This window comes from Stigmatopora argus, chromosome 13 (assembly GCF_051989625.1).
Source record: "Stigmatopora argus isolate UIUO_Sarg chromosome 13, RoL_Sarg_1.0, whole genome shotgun sequence".
NCBI classification, from domain to species: Eukaryota; Metazoa; Chordata; class Actinopteri; order Syngnathiformes; family Syngnathidae; genus Stigmatopora; species Stigmatopora argus.
Genome location: NC_135399.1, coordinates 8,776,978 through 8,794,775, shown reverse-complemented (window position 1 = coordinate 8,794,775; position 17,798 = coordinate 8,776,978). Strand labels below are relative to the sequence as shown.

General features: G+C 43.8%; 1 protein-coding gene across 1 annotated transcript in view; it reads right to left on the bottom strand.

Moving 5' to 3' along the window:
* Positions 1 to 305: 305 nt before the first annotated feature.
* Positions 306 to 17,798, bottom strand: part of xpo4 (exportin 4) — a 26,044-nt gene continuing 8,551 nt past the window's right edge. Inside the window, exons 7-24 of the mRNA XM_077617523.1 lie at positions 14,358 to 14,470; positions 8,931 to 9,088; positions 6,636 to 6,810; positions 6,360 to 6,536; positions 6,141 to 6,283; positions 5,484 to 5,629; positions 5,226 to 5,403; positions 5,001 to 5,160; positions 4,667 to 4,836; positions 4,436 to 4,610; positions 3,236 to 3,442; positions 3,078 to 3,164; positions 2,830 to 3,010; positions 2,628 to 2,749; positions 2,418 to 2,548; positions 2,225 to 2,342; positions 2,065 to 2,157; positions 306 to 1,589 (exon numbers count right to left, since the gene is read on the bottom strand). Coding sequence (XP_077473649.1) covers positions 1,392 to 1,589; positions 2,065 to 2,157; positions 2,225 to 2,342; positions 2,418 to 2,548; positions 2,628 to 2,749; positions 2,830 to 3,010; positions 3,078 to 3,164; positions 3,236 to 3,442; positions 4,436 to 4,610; positions 4,667 to 4,836; positions 5,001 to 5,160; positions 5,226 to 5,403; positions 5,484 to 5,629; positions 6,141 to 6,283; positions 6,360 to 6,536; positions 6,636 to 6,810; positions 8,931 to 9,088; positions 14,358 to 14,470 — 2,732 coding nt within the window. The 3' untranslated portion in view covers positions 306 to 1,391. The remainder of the gene's footprint in view (positions 1,590 to 2,064; positions 2,158 to 2,224; positions 2,343 to 2,417; positions 2,549 to 2,627; positions 2,750 to 2,829; positions 3,011 to 3,077; positions 3,165 to 3,235; positions 3,443 to 4,435; positions 4,611 to 4,666; positions 4,837 to 5,000; positions 5,161 to 5,225; positions 5,404 to 5,483; positions 5,630 to 6,140; positions 6,284 to 6,359; positions 6,537 to 6,635; positions 6,811 to 8,930; positions 9,089 to 14,357; positions 14,471 to 17,798) is intronic.

Sequence of the window (17,798 nt, the reverse complement as noted above, 5' to 3'; positions counted from 1 at the left end):
GTGGAGTTTGTATGTTCTCCCTGGGCCTGTGTGGGTTTCCTCCGGGTACTCCGGTTTCCTCCCACATTCCAAAAACAAGCATCGTAGGCTGATTGGACACTAAATTTCCCCTGGGCATGGTTGTCCGTCTCCTTGTGCCCTGCTATCGGCTGGCCACCAATTCAGGGTGTCCCCCCACCTGAGGCCTGGAGACAGCTGGGATAGGCTCCAGCACCCCCACAACCCCAATGAGGGTAAAGCGGTTCAGAAAATGAGATGAGAACAGATTTTTTGTTAGTGCCAATACAAAATGAAAGAGACCAAAAGACTTCTTATACAATCCAACTTTATGTACAACTTGAAACAGGGTCAACACACATAGGAAGGTTGTTGAAGCGTCTCTACTCCTTACGGATCTTGGATTTTGCGTTGCTTTATAAAAAATACTCGTCGCAATACAGCCCGTCAACGTCTTTTTCTCTCGAGTTGAACTCCTACAGAAAAAGTTCACCTGCTCGCGTATAAAAATTTCAGTTGGACGTGTGGTTCCTTAAACAGAAGCAAAACGTCCAAGCCTTGCAGACGGGAGGCCGGCATGCATGAACTTTCTGGCTGCTCCACGACCGGGCGACCTTATTTGTCGTGGGGACACGTGATGCAAGGCACTCACACACATAGGCACTCTGGAGAGATTTGGAGTATAGTTTGTGTGAATCTATTATGTACGTGCTTGTATGTTTTGGTATGGGCATCCATAATGTCCATTGACAGCAATAGACATCAAATGCATTTTTTTACTGGGCAGGCAGTCATTCAACGACCACAATTTAACGCCACTCTTGGCAATAGACGTCCACCCCATTTCTACTTTGAGGGGCTGCCAGAAATCATACCGCTGCCAGTTCTCCCAGTGCAAACGGATTAGACATCTACAGTCATCAACGGAACCCCAATGATTTAAATGAAAAAGTCCCATTAAAGCCAATAGGATAGCACAAACGTTTTTGAACTTTTTCCTTCGTCTGGGCATTGTGTTTATATGCAATCGTTAACGTGTGCTGAATGTAAAAACATTTTTTTAAAACAACTTGATCACCGTCAATGGGCGCGGAGAATTTGAATGTGTATGTGTGTATAACTGACTCTACATAATGTAGGCATATAAACTTGTACATTCTCGAAACAATGGTCCAAAGGCATTTAAAACTTCACACTGAGGGGGAAAAACTTATAAAAAAAAATCTTTGTCACATTCCAATTACACAGTTTGTTGTGTACGTGTGTGTGTGTGTTCAGCAGCTTTGCCTGGTAGTCCAGTGACCTCCCAGCGAGTCCGTTCGTCCGCATCACAGCTGGACGGGTCGCCGTGATAAGCGTCCTGAGCCTTTACCCATAAGTCACAGCGAGCGGGCTTACTTGACGCAGAGCAGGCCGCCCACGTTGGCCACAAAGTCGTCGAGACTTTTGAGGAAGGCTATCTTTTGCTTGCGCTCCATGGCGGGCGGCGTGCTGCTGGCCGTCAGCGTGTTGAAGGCGGCCACCAGACGCCCGTAGATGACCGCGTCGCGCTGCGACGACAGCAGTGATTCCACTAGATCAGAGTACTCCGCCTGGACACGCCACAAAACAATAAATAAATACATCACACCACTGTCCACTTATACTTTACATTATCACCATATTTGGCAGAATTTATAATGAGTAATATTTGTTTTCACTACTATATCAATATCATGACAAGATTTTAAGAGTCACAAATTATGTTCAAATCACAACAACTGGATGGTTATATATAACCAAATAGAAAAGATTTGCAAAATCATACAATGCAGCCAATTATATAAATATTGAGAAAAAAAAACTTTGGGGGATGAATTTTGCTAAACGATTGATCAAGATTACAAGTTCTTTTTTTATTTTTTTTTAAACCAAGTACAACCCGTAATTATAAGTACAACAGTATTTGGTCAATGTGTATGGTAAGTATCACAAGAGAAATTACCCAATGATACCGTGCCATTAATTCTAAAGTTACGATTTCACATTAGTTTGTCAACACTTTTTCAAAGCAGAGTGTCTCCTGACCTGATGCAAACAAACAAGCGTGTAAAGAGCTTCTCCGGCCGCCACCGTGATCTCCGTGTTGTGTTTCTGCAGTACCAACATGTCGAAAACCAGCTGCAACAAACGGCAAACATAAACAACTCCACTCACGCATAACGTTTGCAGCGGCGTACCCACGTACCTTGAGGAAGTGCCGCGTAGCCAAGAAAAGGGGCGTGTCCTTCTCCTGGTTTTTGGCGCACTGCTCGGCCAATGGGGACAAAGCTTCCAAACACAGCTGACTGACCTCTGAACCCATACTAAACACATCCGTTAAGGCTTAGCGTCAAATCGTAGGGGAGGACACAAGAGCACAAATCACGAGAAGAGGATACGAAGTCATGCCGAGCTCCAGCGAGAACATGAGGCTCTTGAAGAGCTCCTCGGGGAGCTGCGGGATCTTCTCGGGGAAAATCTCGCAGATGAAGGTGATAAGTTTGTAATACTGGTTGCACAAAGACGGGAACTGTGAAACAAAAGCGGCAGGGGACGAAAACTTTAAGACTCAGAGGAGAGAGCGTCGAGCAAGACAAAAAATACGACACCTTGAGAAGGTCCTGAGACATGAGCGGGAGGACGATGTTGACGCCGTACAGGACTACGTCGGCGGCCGACACCGGGCGGGCGGACGTCGGCGTGCCTTGCTCTTGGCCGCGGAAAACCTCGTCTGGAAGGAGCGGGTGTGGATCATGCGCGAGTTGGGGGGAAAAAAAACGCTTCTGGAGACAAAAAGACGGACGGGCGCACCTGTGTCGCTGAAGTCGATGAACTCTTTGGACAGCAGGTTGGTGAGCAACTCCATGATGAGCAACAAGTCCTGATATTGGTCTTCCTCCGCTGCGGCGTCGCTGCGTTTTCTGCTCTGGTTGTTCTTGGAGTAAACTTGCAGCAGCGTCAGGCAAGCCTCGTACAGCTTCATAGACTTGTTCTGCACACACGACGAGTTATTTGGGGCACTTGGCTGGACTTCTTTGGTGTCGGGAAGAATGACCAACCTCTCCCAGGTAGCAGATCTGCTTGTGGGCCACTTCTACGAAGACTTCGATGATGAGGTTGATGGTCTCCGGTGTGTTGCTGTACACCTGAGACGCGTGCAAGTAGACAGTTAAGGACAAGGACTAAAGAGTGGGCGCCCGCCAAGCGACAGACCCACCTCCATGAGTCCGATGCAGCTGGACAGAAAGTCCATGAGGAAGGAGAAGAGCGAGGCTACGTTGTCAATCTGCGTGGCCTCGGCGATTCCGCAGAGGGCTTCCAGCGTGGCCACGATTTCCCGCTTGACCGCCTCCTCCTGGCTCATCTGAGCAAAGTTTTCCTGGTTGATCAGGTTGAGGAAGCGCTGCTGCAAAGGGTGCAGCACCTGAACCACGCAAACACAAAACAACGTGGTTATTGCAATAATCAAGACAACAGGATTCTAAGAAACGAGCAAATATTTTAATTAATGATAGGGGAAAGAACAATGTCATTTCGATTCAATTCCTTTTAAGATATCTTATGTACATCTGATGACACGACAAAAAAAGCTCCACTTTCTCATCTTTTTGTCGGATTGGGTTTGTGATTGATTTCGTACATAGAATAGCTTCAATAACGTTTTCTTTTGTTTGCAGTCATTTAGCAGATGAGTCGAAGATGCTCGCCGTCATCGCCTGCACGCCGCACCCGTTCCCCTCCGACCCGCCGCGGCAGCTGCGACAGCTGCCGACTCCCCTCGGTAATTACGTGAGGCTTTGCGCCCCCTTTTTTACTACCGTCAGCCGATTAGGACAAAAGACCTCCGGGATGCCGACGGAGATCGAGTTCTCCCTGGTGACGGATTATGGCGAGCTAGAGATGAACACAATTCAATTCTTTAGGGGGGGCGGGGCAAACGACCAATATGTCAAATGCCTAATATTAGAGAGGGACACTATAGGCAAGTAATACTCATAAGACAGCCTTGTTAACTCCTTGGCTGCCATGGAGGGCATCTTTATTTTCTGATTTTTCTTAATGTAAAAAAAATATGTAGGACGAGATACATTGTGAAAATGTAAATGTTTTGCCATTTGTAAATGGAGCTTTTTAGTAAAATAAACATTAGGGGGAAAACCCAAAGAGTTCGTGTTCAAATTTATAACCATTATTGAATGATTGGTCCCATCCCCTCTAGTCACAATTAGATCTCTATCACTATCAATAGCAGGCAGAGTTGATGAAATAACCTCAAATCCGTTATAACAGGGAAAAATATAATGATGTTTTTTTTTTTTTGTGTTTGAAGTGATAATATGTGATAACATGTGTTTAATGTAAAAACAAGTTCATCTTTAATGCAACTCTGGCAGCCATTGATTTCAAAACAAGTTACCTCAGCCCAGTACTGTTGTTTGGTGTCAGCGTCCATTTGGGCAAAGCCCCCCAGCACAAGAGCCTTCATGAGGGTCCTCTGCACCGAGCTGGAGAGCAGGTGCAGCGGCGGGGTGCGTCCGGCGAACTGCTTTGCCAGGTTCCACCAGCTCTCGCACTGCACCACCATGTTGGCCCTGCGGCGAGGCACGTGTCGGTTACGGCGCCGTCTTTCCACTTTCTCCTTCCTCACCTTTGCCGGTGCTCCACGAGCGTCACCAGCAGCTCCACCGTGTCGTTGGCCAGCTCCGGCTCGGAGCTCCACACCGAAAGATTGGTGATGACTTTCTCCAGCAGGTAGCCCACGATCCATTGGGCGCCCTCTGTGTCGGAGCCGAACGCCGTGCTGAATGGGATGCTCACCTGACCGCGGGAGGGACGAAAGGAGCTTTAATTAGAAAAATAAGCCCATCAAGATAGTTGTTGATTTATTGTCATTTAGTCGAATATTCGTGACATCCCTAATGACAGAAAAGGGCTTCTTGAAGGAAACAAAGATGAATTTGACACCCTGTTGGTGACGTTACCTGCTGGTAGAGCTTCTCATCCATGAGCAAATAGGTCCTGGCCCAGCGTCTCAGGAACCAAACCACATCTTTGCCCATCTGAGGACTCAGCAGCTGCGTCAAGCTGGCTCTGCTGGCCCTCGATTCCACCTCGGACGTCCTCAATACGGCTGACAGCAACCTAACGGACACGCTTTTATACTTTATACTGTCCCCGTTGGTGTTAAAATGACTTCGGTACAATACCTGATGACCGAGTCGGTGCGGTCGCAGCCCGGGATGGACGAGGCCCTCTCGCCCGGCGACCCCAAGATTTGCAAAGTGGTGTTCATGTCCACCTCTGTCGAGCGCTTTACAGAGAACTCCATCACTTCGGGGGGGATCATCGGTGTCTCTCCTTGCGGGTCGTCCGCCAGGAGGTAACCTGAGAGCCAAGCACGAGACATTGGGAAAAAAGGGCAGCTAAAGCCTACACTTGTCAGAATTCTGGTTTGCAATACTGACCCGAGACGAGGATGAGCCAGTGGATGTCTTCGTAGAGATCGTCGAGGACTTTGCGATCGATCGGCGGCGGTTCTGACGAGGACATCAGGTGCTGCTGTGTCCGCTGCAGCTGACCGTGTAGCCGGGTCACGCGTTCCTCAAGCAGGCTGAATGCCACAATATGCATCATTGCTTAAGTTCATTTCAAGTAAATAAATACATTAAAAAAATGTAAAAAACAAAAATGTGGGATCAAAATGACGTATCAAAATGTAAATATTAAAAAAAGAATGAAAAAAATGAGCATGTTAGAGAAGAATAGAAATAGAAAAATAAAACAAATGATTAAAAATACTGTCTGCATAGCTTTAATGTTAAAAAAATCGGCCCAAATGTGATAATACTGATAATGCAATAATGATGTTTTTCTTTTTAAAGTCATTGGCTGCCATTGATGGTGCTAGAGGTCCAATCAATTTGAAGTGGGATGAACGAAGAAAAAAAAAGGATTGGACGTCTATGAGCGACAAACACGTTGGACCAGGCGTTGGATCTTAGTCAATGGTAGCCAATGAGTTAATAACGAATCTGGCAAATTTAGCGCTGTGAATGGCAGTGAACGTGCTAACTAACAACCACAATGTGCAGCAGTGTTTATGGTACTGAAAGTGTGTTTACTTGGTGAGAAGGGGGATGCAGTGGTCTGAAGCCACACGGCCTAGCGTCCCAATGCTGGACAGCTGGTCTGAGAAGAGCTCTCTGTCGTCTTCTTGCAGCTCGTTGATCTCATCCTCGTCGTGCGTGGACACGCCGTTCACCGACTGAGCAAAGCCGGGCGAAATGGAGAGACATTAGTGTGAAGCAGGTTCTCAAAGCCTCAAAAGGATGGAACCCTACCAGGTTGCGGGTCCCGTCGGGCGCGGCCAGATGACACTGGATGTAGGCGTTGAAAACCTGCACGGCGGGCTGGACGAAACAGCCGCGGGGGAAATGCTCCTCGTCCTGCACCAGCTTCAGCCACGACTCCAACAGCCGATCGTAGGCCTCCATGTACACCATGTCATCTTTATCCAGCTGCGCGCACACACAAACCGCGGCGACTGTCACGACGTCGCAACCGTGGGAGGAAAACGATTGGAGTCGACGACAATTTCAAACGGGGCGGTCACTCACCACCTCCTCCAGGGCGGCGCTGCGACCGAAGGAACAGGTGAGCATCGTGAGGCAGTTGATGAAGGAGGTGAAGTGTTCGCTCGGCAGCGCCGTCAACACGCTCTTGGGGAACATGGTGATCAGGTTGAAGATGATGTTGGAGATGCCTACGGCTTCAGAGTCTTCAATTTCAATACTGACAAAGAAAGAAAAAACATTTTTATTTGCATTGTGACCCCATGGATGACAAAAATGCGAATTTTAATATTCTTTACATCGTAAGTCAGCTGGGATAGGCTCCAGCACCCCTCGCGACACTAGTGAGGATAAAGAGGTTCAGAAAATGACTCAAATATAATATTACTCGGCCGACAAAGATATTGTTTAAGAACATTTTTCCAAGAACGAAGACGGTCCTTGACCGCTTGTCAGTGAAACGTTCGGAGGTTTGTAAAAGATGGAAAGATTTTCTAGGTGGCGCTAATGCATCACTTTGGATTTGCATTCAGCACACATTTAGAAGATAAATCTTATTGTGGGATAAGATAAAGATTAAGTGGGCAAACTCAATTTGTCACGTCAATAGTGAGGCTGAAAAGTTCCATTATGTAAAAAGTCACGTCAATAGTTGGGCTGAAAAGTTCCATTATGTAAAAAGTCAGCCATATTCGATCCCAATGGGCATCGACGACTGAAAATTGGTATTAAAAAGGCATTTTTCCGGTGCCGTTCCATCAAAACAAGCATGTCAGTTATTTTCACTACAAGGTCCTGAAGGTATTGACTTGTTTTTATGTTGTGAGGCATTTATGGCGGTGAACTTCCTTTTTGCACTACTTATAGCAACCCATAATCCGATTAGCATTTGTTAAAAGTCCCGTTTTTAGCCAGCCGCTGCTACACAACGGAAAGCTTTGTCCCCGTCACCTTGGCCGAAAGGCACATGGAAACACGCCAGGCCACGTTAAAATGGCCGATTAAAACTATAAATAAGCCATGAGTCAACACAATGCAGTGGGAGGGCGTGCGGTGCCCCCATTTCCAGCGTGGCCGCAGGGGGGAAACTGCGTGAAACGTGGACCTCCACACCGCCGCACAGCTGTGGAAAATCGCCGCGCGTTGACTGGGTTCCGAGGAGCAATTTTTTAAAGACATTTTTTTGGCTTGACTGGAAAGCTGACCCTCATTTGGCCTCACTCTGGGATTTCATCACTAAATTTAAAAAGGCATTAAGTTTTTCCTTTCCCCCCTTATATAATAAACTGCAGGCCAGTGTAACATTGAAGACACAAAAATGAAGTTTTTTTTTTCCATCCTAGACAACAATTTGGACTCTCCTGCTCCACTAAAAAGTGACATTCCGGGTTGCACATGGTGCGGAAAAAAAGGTCTAAGTGCGAGCAGGAGTGCTCAATCAGCGCACATCGGCTGTCCAGCTTGGCTCCGCATGGTTTTCCGATGAAGCAATCGGAAAAAAACCTCCAAGAATAGGTGATTACAGATGGACTGGGAGAGAGTGTGAATGTGGAAGTGGGATGAAAGCTGGAGGTGGAGCGGGACCCCCACTTGCCACCGAATTTCCCCAACTCACACAAGAGTAAGACCTCAGATGGGACACTTGCGAACCCTACCATCACTTCAGCAGACAAGACACTAAAAATTTCAAGCAAATATAAACAAAATGGTAAAAGTATCGTCTACTGTAATAATTAAAAAAGTAAATAAAAATAGTAAAAGGGAGAGCAACATGCTAAATAGGCCTCCGTTAACATAACAGTTTTTAAGGCCTAAAAAAAAGATCATAACAGAAAAAAAATCACACTGGAGTATTAGTAGCCGATTTATGCAAACTATGAAAACAGTGATTTATAGCCCCGAGATTACGGTAAAAGAATTCCAACGAACGCCATCATTCACTCTTTATCAGGCTTTAATCGACAATGGATTTTTGTTGATTCAATTATTTTTCAGTAAAAATTTTGAAAATAGAGGTAACACAATCATTATTAAACTTTTAAGGGGAAAAAAAATACAAGCCAATCAATTTCACCTGAATTTCGAAGGTATGGTGCATAAGAAAAATAGTTCTCGATTAAAACTTTAAACTGGACTTTACTTTAGTAGGGTGAAGTGAACATTTTAAGTAAATTGAAAATAAGCTACTTAAGAGAATTTGAGATTATTAACTGTCTTCTTGTAACAATAAATTGACAACTATTAGTAAGTTTTAAACAAATAATACACTTTGCAATGTATCCAAAACAAATATTCATCGATGAGATGAGATTGTAAACTGACCATGCAGGAGCTACTGACCCATTGATCATGCTGAGCAGGCCCTCCACCAAGTGTCCCAAATAGGAGATTTGAGCGCTTTCGTCCGGGAAGATGGGCCCGTGCATGGACGCCAGCTGAGCCAAACATTGCAGCGAGTCTTGGGCCATGTCTGAATCCTCACGGATCTTTCTGTGGACCTAGACCAAAAAAAAATCCAACAGCACAATTAAAGCTTTCATGGTTCAAAACCGCTTTATACCAACTGTTCTCAATGGGACATATTTTTTTTGGGTTGCTAGATACAAATCTACCTCTAAACTCATTCACTCCCATTGATAGCATTAGAACTCCAGTCCATTTCATTTGGCAGGGATCATTCTCCCAGTAAAAATCGAGTGGCGTTGGATCTTAGTCAATGGTAGCCAATGAGTTAATAACGAATCTGGCAAATTTAACCTGTATCAATAAACCATCCAATCCTGAATAAAAGTACGAAGAAAAGCGAGTGGGATAAAATTTCTACTAACTCGTGGCTGCCACACACACACTTACTCGAAGCGTCCAATTAACATCTATATTGTCGTTAATGGGAGACAAGAAGGTTAAGACTGATCAAAATGAGATGAATTGTCAGTACAAGCTTAAGCACAAGTGCAAAACCTCCTGCCTCACCCTCAGATGACTTGAGGAGAATAACCCCAGTTGTTCTCACACAAACAAAACACCGCCAATGAGTGCTTCCAGCCCACAGGCAGCCTCAATCAAACCCATATCGGAAGAAACATCCCGATGAGATCGTGGTCATGGCAAACTCAGCAGCACGTGTTTCCACTGACGCCACGCCGCGCGCATCTGGACCTCCACCGCCTCCCTGAGCTTAACGTGTTTTAGGCCGGCACACGGTCCCAACTTCCATCTTCCCTTCACGGCTCAGATGCTAACGCTGCCGCTGCTTCCACGATGTGAAATCATCGGGTGAAGGGAGGCTGAAGGGAGGCGGGAGGAAGGGAGGGACGCTACAAAGCAGCTGCACTAGCGAATGATGTGTTCCATGCCGTTCATGTCTGACTATTGTTAGCGTGTATGTGTGTGTGAGTGTAAGAGAAATAGAACTATAACAACAGTATTAATGCACACTAATTAATCAATAAACACCAAAGTCCCAGAAGGTTGTTTGTGCCGTCGTCAAGGTAACTAATGCCGCGCTAATGCCGCGTTCCTGAACGGTAGGAAATTCATCGAGATCCGAAGCCATGATTTATGTACTGCACTGGCAGCAATGTACGCATTACGACGAACGGTCATACCAAAAGAAGTGTGAAAAGCTACTGTTTATAAGTGCAGTTTATACAAAGAACAAACAGACGTGTTGGGCAAAAAGAAATATGTATGTTTTAAAATGTGATAAAAGTTCCTCAAATGGTAAATTGACAATAAATGCCAGTTTTCCTGTGTGTTTTCAGTTGTGGCTTCTGGAAACATTTTGTGCATCAACTCATGATAGAAATGCATATGAAATGTATTGTTTTTTTCAATGGCAGTTATGCTTTATTTGCAAATGAATACAATTAAAATTTGGTCTAAAAAGGCTTCTTGACCATTTTTGCTCAGCTTACACGTGATAGATCTACCAACAAATTTTCATGTGGCTCATTTAACTCTTCCAGTACTGAATGTTGGAAATAACGCATGTTATTACAATTGGATTTGTAGTGTAAAAAAAATGGCTGACTGCTTTTTCTTTTCATTTTTTTTTGGGTGGGTCTACCCATAATAGACATGCCTACCAATTTTCACGTGGCAAAGTAAAACCGTCTTCCAGGACTGAATTTCAAAAAGATTCCAAGCCAATCTTTGGGGGTTTATTATAAACAACATTTGATACTACAAAAGAAGAGGAGAGCTTTTACGACAGGGATAACAAAAGGGAGGCTGGTAGTAACGGAGGAGAGAGTGGAGATGAGGATGCTATTTATAGAAGGAGACAAAGCCTGGCTGCTGCGTGTTCCCTCTGAGGCTCATCTTTCCCATCGTTTGTCTCGCATCAACACTTTGCTGCAGCCTATTGTCTTTCCATCACAACATGTGCTGACTGACACACTCTTGTCTGACCTTGGCAAATGCCTTTGTATATAAGAAAAGGGCTTTAAATGTACCGTGGGTCTGCATTAGTGAAACATGCATGATGAATTGATCACAGATGCCATCAATCGACAGCCTTTCACTTAGCAACAAGAAATGTCATAGGCATGTCTATTGTGAGCAGAACCACGACCTAGCCTCAAAGCAAATACGTAGGTTAGTTTTTGATTAAAAAAAATCTATTTGTCTGAAATTTGAGGAAGAAAAATGAAAAGTGATTGTTTCACTTGGAACCATGACCAACAAAAAAAATCCTCTAGAAAGCCACAAAGACACAAAACCTAGTTATTTTGGTACAAATTAGCAAAGTTAGGTTGCGCTGGCAACTAATTCCAGATGAACTCCTGTGCTACTGCCTGTAGATAGCTAGGATATGCTCCAGCACCCCCCTGACCATGAGCGGAATGGAAGATAATTAGTAAATGCATATTGCACTGGATTCTAGATCAGTTACTTCCTGTCTGATTGCAAAAAAAAATGCACATACCAGACAAGTGTGTGAAGTTACATGATGAAATGTCAGTTTATCTCATTGCAAAGCATGACAGTAACATCTGATGGCTTAAGATGACGTGTCCTAGTCACAAAATTAGTTAAGTCGTGTGGAGCAGTGATTCTTTTGAAAATTCAGTCCTTTGAAAAGGTGTTCTTCAATAAGAACATGTAAACCCATCATTGGTAAACCCATGAAAAAGTCTATTTAAAAAAGCCATGCCTGAAAAAGACACATTTTGGTATAAAACTACCATTTTAGTCATACTTCAAGATATCTTCCCACATTTAACTTTGTCTCAGTCATATGATATTCCAAGAATAGGGATTGGGTGCTGGACAGTTCCGCTATATGAAAAATCAAAACAAATAAACTTCATAATTGATTGTTGACTGTGCACATAAACAACAGCTCGGAGACATCTTAATTACTGGAATCAAACTAAAGAACCTCAAGAGACAAAAATTGCCGAGGGGGAAAAATAAAATAAAAAATCACATGGTCTTTAATAAGCCAAAAAAGGGCTACGATGAGTATTCTGGGAAGTGAAACCACATCTTCCAGTGTTGTTTGTTTGTTTTTTTTTCCCTCCTCTGCCTGATACACCTTAATGACCATTCTCAAATTTGACGACGAGATCATGGCAATTTTACCCGAGGACAGACTCAGTTCAGCAAGAAAATAGAGCACTGCCGCAATCTGGAGATCGTGGGAGAGGTTAAAATAGGTTATCGTATTTAGTGGTTTCTTATCAAACGTCACAAAGGGTGGCAAATTATTACTGGAGTAGGAAATAATGGAGTGTTGCACCAAAATGGAGACTGCGGATCCAGTGGGAAGGTAGAACTGGCAGAGGGTGATCAACACAGCCCAAAAGATCATCAACTGCCCCCTACCTACCCAGTCCAGCTTCTACGAACCCCGGTGCCTTAGAAGGGCAGAGAGCATTATAAAAGACATTACGTATCCCGGCTTCCACCAATGCGCTACAGAGCCATAACTGCCAAGACAAACAGACTCAAGGACAGTTTCATCTCAAGAGCTGTCAACATACTGAACTCGAGTTCTGTACCTAGGACCTAATCAAGACTTATTACTACTACTAATTTATTGTGTTGACCACTTATTTATCTATTATTATTTAGTGATTATTTATTTATCTATTACTACTAATAGATTATTTATTTATCATTACTATATATTGATTATCTATGTTTGTTTGTTTGTTGTTGAGTCCATAGACTCAGCGAGTGGTACGACTTGGCACTGACTGTACTTGGACTACTTATTTATTTGTCTGTTTGTTGATATTTGTGCACTACATGATGAAAGCTTTAAATCTCATTGTACTTGTATAATGACAATAAAAGCATTCAGTTCAATTCAATCAATGTGGCTTTTAACAGGGGGGCCTTAATCTTGGCTCCTACTTCTAAGCCTGTCAATGGAACACGGTACTAGTGGCTTGTCTTGTGTGTCTAAACACCCGTCTCCAAAGAATAACACGCATACACCGACACACGCACAGACACACACCTGCTGCCTATGCGCATGTTGGAGACAGTAGTAGAGTCCATTAAATGAAAGAAACCCACAACATGGAGACACAGCACACGCCAACATTGACATAGTCCCCCAGGGGCCGACATGAGCCACCCCCTCCAAACACACACACACACAGTCGGACAGCTGAGGGCATCTACAACAACAAACATTTGCGCTACTAGAAATACCAGAGCGGCAGACGAGGAGGAAACCCGACACACGTTTGCACAAGTTAGCATTCTGGGGCTTTGGGTTTTTTGATTCCTTCATAGGTATAGCTGTTAGCTCACTTTTTTTTGGGTCGGCAGCGGGTTTAGACTTTTTAAAAAGGTTTCAGATTAATTTCACCTTTGAACTGTTGAAACCATTGGCTTTCATCTAAGCAGTTTTGCGCTGTGATTACACGGACCGCAGTATTTTTAGTATTTTAATCACCAAAGACAACTCAAACTAAGGAAACCTAACCTTTCTGCTGCTCTAACAACTTTAGAATTTATTAAGTGAATTCATTGGCGGCAACTCAAATGATCACTGCCGCCCTTTCAGCCCAATGGACATCATCTATAGCTGTCAATGGCCATGAAACGTAATTGTTACATCCCAGCCACCCCATTTAAAAATAATTTGATGTTTATTGCAGTCAGTGGAAGCCAATGAATTAAAAAGACGAATCGAAGCATGCTAAATTGTAGGAACTACACTGTTTCATTATGTACCATTGCTTTTTAAGGTGCCAATCAACTTGAATTTGAATATGAACACTGAAGTAGTTAACTAATTAGAAGTGAAAGATCACTGACTCTCTCCCAGTGATGATGGATTGGACGTCTATTGCTGTCAACAATGAAACATGATCAATCGCACAAGTTCAATTGAATTGGACATTAAGCATATTCAATGGCAGTGAATGAGTTAAGGAAAATTGACTGCTAAATGCTTTAAGTTGATGGAAGGAAAGTCACACGTTTCATTTCTACCACAGCCCATTGAGGACGTTTGCTAAAGTATTGTTTTAAATAACAACTTAACAACTACTAATTACCGTGACTGTATCATTTGATTCAATATGGAACACAGTTTATGAAGATAACCAATTTTTGCAGTGGAGGACTACCTTTTTGGATGTCTTCAAAATAACAGATCATTTCTGGCATATAAGAAAAAGACATGCACCTAAAACATCTCACCATCAGCAAATTCCAAATAGGTCTCAAACGTTTAAAAGCACTGTCATTCATTTGCATGCAAACACTTAGATTTTGACAGCAGGCGCCGTGCGTACTCACGGTGAAAAAGAGGTCCATGACTCTGGTGTCCAGCAGCGCCTCCCTCCAGGTCTCGGTGGGCTTGAGCATGACGTTCTGCGCCGCCTCGAACATAGCGATGTAGTGGCGCCCCAGTGATCCGCAGCCCGTTAAGGCCAACAGCAGCATAAGCGCAGCAACAAGGATTCCCCCTCCTCTGTCTCCTCGGGAGACGAGCCCGGCGCAAATGTGCACAAAGGAGCAGTCTACGGACTCCTTCGCGACCGGGACACGCCCCCATCTCGTTCCTCTACCAATCAGCAGCCATTCTGCTTGTCTACTTTTATTTTGTTCTTTCTTTGCCACAAATTGGAGATTATTAATTCTGGCATGCAATGAAAACACTCTGAGCCAATCAAAACCGGTTTCAAACATTCCCACTTAGTAGAAGCCAAGAATAGTTTAAAAAAAAAAATGTTTTTGTTGCGGTTGACCCCCATTTAAGTGGATGATTCTCAACAAGTAAAAATCTTTACATTTTTATATTTGCAATATAATGAAATATGGAGAAAAAAACCTAATAGAGTTCTTATGTATAATACATACACATATATACACAAACTGTATGCATATATATCTGTATATAAAAATGGAAATTCGAATGAAATACCTAAGCATGCGCCGGTTACGGGTTTAATGGTTTACTGTTTCTTTTTTTTTTTTCTTTAAAGTCACCGTTAGTAAAACTACTTAATTATGCCATTCCAGAATTTTTTTTCCGTTATCCTACGGTCAGAATCTGAGAACGTCTATTGCCAGTAACTTGGACGAATAAAGTTTAATCTAAATCTAAATATTTTTAAAGTCTGTCTTTGATATGACATGGCATTGAAAATACAACAGGCAGCCCAGTGAAGGAGTGGTTAGCACGTAGGCCTCAGAGTTCTGTAATCAAGGGTTCGATCCGAGGTCCGGACCTTCCTGTGTGGAGTTTGCATGTTCTCCCCAGGCTTGCATGGGTTCTCTGAAGGTATTCCCGTTTCCTCCCACATCCCAAAAACATACATGGTAGGCTGGTTGAAAACACAAAATTGCCGCAAGCTAGGAGTGGGAGCATAAATGGTGGTCTGTCTCCTTGTGCCTTGCAATTCTGGTGCACATAGCTGGCTGGGATAGGCTCCAGCACCCCCCAAGACACGTGTGAGGATAAGCAATATGGAAAATGAATGAAAACACAAAAGCCTAAATTGAATTTGAGTGGTTTGCGAGATCAAAAATGACAAGACTTCAAAGTAATCAATTTAGATTTAAATACACAAGGGTCCGAACAATTACCGTACCTTTTAGACTTAAGGTGGTATCTGAGTATATGTCGGAAAAGCCAATAAACGCACAATTAAGAGGAAAACACCACTATATGAGTTGCACTGGAGTATAAATCCCATTTTGGGTGTGGTATTGCCAGGCCAAAGACAAGCAGTATACATACTACAAGCATGCATTTTCAACACCGCTTATCCTGGTGACAGCCGTAGAATGTATATGTATATGTATATGTATATGTATATGTATATGTATATGTATATGTATATGTATATGTATATGTATATGTATATGTATATGTATATGTATATGTATATGTATATATATATATGCTACATGTGTAATACATTGTGAATATATATTTAATTAGCGGATTAAGTAAAAATCTGAATTTTATTCAGCCAAATATTGGACTTCATTTCAGTCATGTCTCTGTCCAAATTTCAAGTTTTGGAATATTACTGAACTACAGATGGAAGTTGGAAGGAGCGATGGGAGTCACAGTTGCTCCAAAATATAAATAAAGTGTCAATCTCCTGTCAATCAAAAGTGTCTGAGGCGCTCCAGTCCGGTTTGTCACCGCTGGCCCGTATTGAGATTCCGTGTGCATCACTTGACAAACAAGCCAGCGGAGGAATGCATCATCAAAGCCGAGCGGCGGGAGGCAGAGGGCGGTCGGGTCGCCGGCACATACCGGCCGCCGCCGCCCACGCCCCGCGCCACACACCGCAATGCTCTTTGGGCCCACAAGTTGGCACCTGTCTAACTCAGAGCGCTGGGTATAAATAGGCACGGCGGAGGCGGAAGACCTCGCTGTGAACTTTGGCTGGGAGGGACGGAATGAGGGCGATGGAAAGAAACTCCGTTCGGGAGAAGACGCAAGAATGCGATTCGCCCGCGAGGGAGTGTGGCGGCGACACGGGTTCGACCAAACCTCGAGGGAGCAGAGGAACGCTAAATGCGTTGTAACATTTTTCTATGATGCCGTTCTGTGTAAATGAAGACAAAACCCAACTGGGTTTAGGGTTAAAGTTTTTGCACCTTCCTAAATGACTAAATTGATGCTTCTGATTGGCTGAAAAGGCCTGGCGCCAACTGGTGCTTTAACGCACTTTAGTTTTTCAGGGGAAATTCCAGAGTTTGGAAGGCGACTTTAAAATAACCCTCATACATGTGGATGTAGGCCAAAACACATTCCTTATATGCGTAGTGGAGGAATAAGCAAGGTTTAAAACAGGGGTCTTAAACTTGCAGCCTGATCCTGGATCAAACCGATTCCTCAAAGTGGTTGATGTCACAACCGATTCAGAGCCGATAGTTTAACCTATGAGGTATCTTCTAAAATAAGTAGCACCCGACTGCAAGCAACTGATTACACTACCAAAAGGTGTCTTCTTGTTCGGTTTGAGTGAAAACCTGCACCCACTGCAGCCCTTAGAGGACCGGTTTAAGAGCCCCGTCTTAGACTAACCCTCACACCGCAGTTCATGACGCTCAATTCTTTTTTTGTGTGTGTATGTAGCCCTTCAGACACACAAATGGAGTTACACTTGTTAAGTGCCTTTCCATCTTCAGAGCTGTTACGGCTGTCAGCCTGGGTGCACTATATAGTAGGGTGTGTTGTTTTGTGTGTGGTTTCTTTTTTTCACAGGTACCTGGAGCTGTGGCTCCACCCCCCCTGTCGCAAAGCCTTGCCCAGGCCCGTAGTCCAGGTTTTGGTGGACGTTCTTGTTAATAAACCCTCATTGAAGGCTACTGGCAATGTGTGTGTGGCTCATCATTGACTGAATCTTTCTGCTGTGGTAGTTGCAACTCCCTGGTATAGCTTACCATCAGGGGGAGTCGTAACAAGAGCACTCAAAGTTATGGTATGAGACTATATTGTCAACATCAGGGGCAACCTGGGGTTGAGTATCAGAAACTGAGACAAGATGACCAAAGTGGGGGATCGAACCCACAACCCGCTGGGTTGGGAAACAACTACTCTACAACTGAGGCACCAATTCATCCCAGTGACAAATGTTGCCAACATAGGCAAAAGTGGGAGACAGAATATATTAGGGCTGCCCAAAGCCAATGTGTATTATTGCATAGAGAGCATTTCAATGTTAAATAATCAAATCCAATAAAATTGCAAAGAGATGAGCGTGTCTACATGAT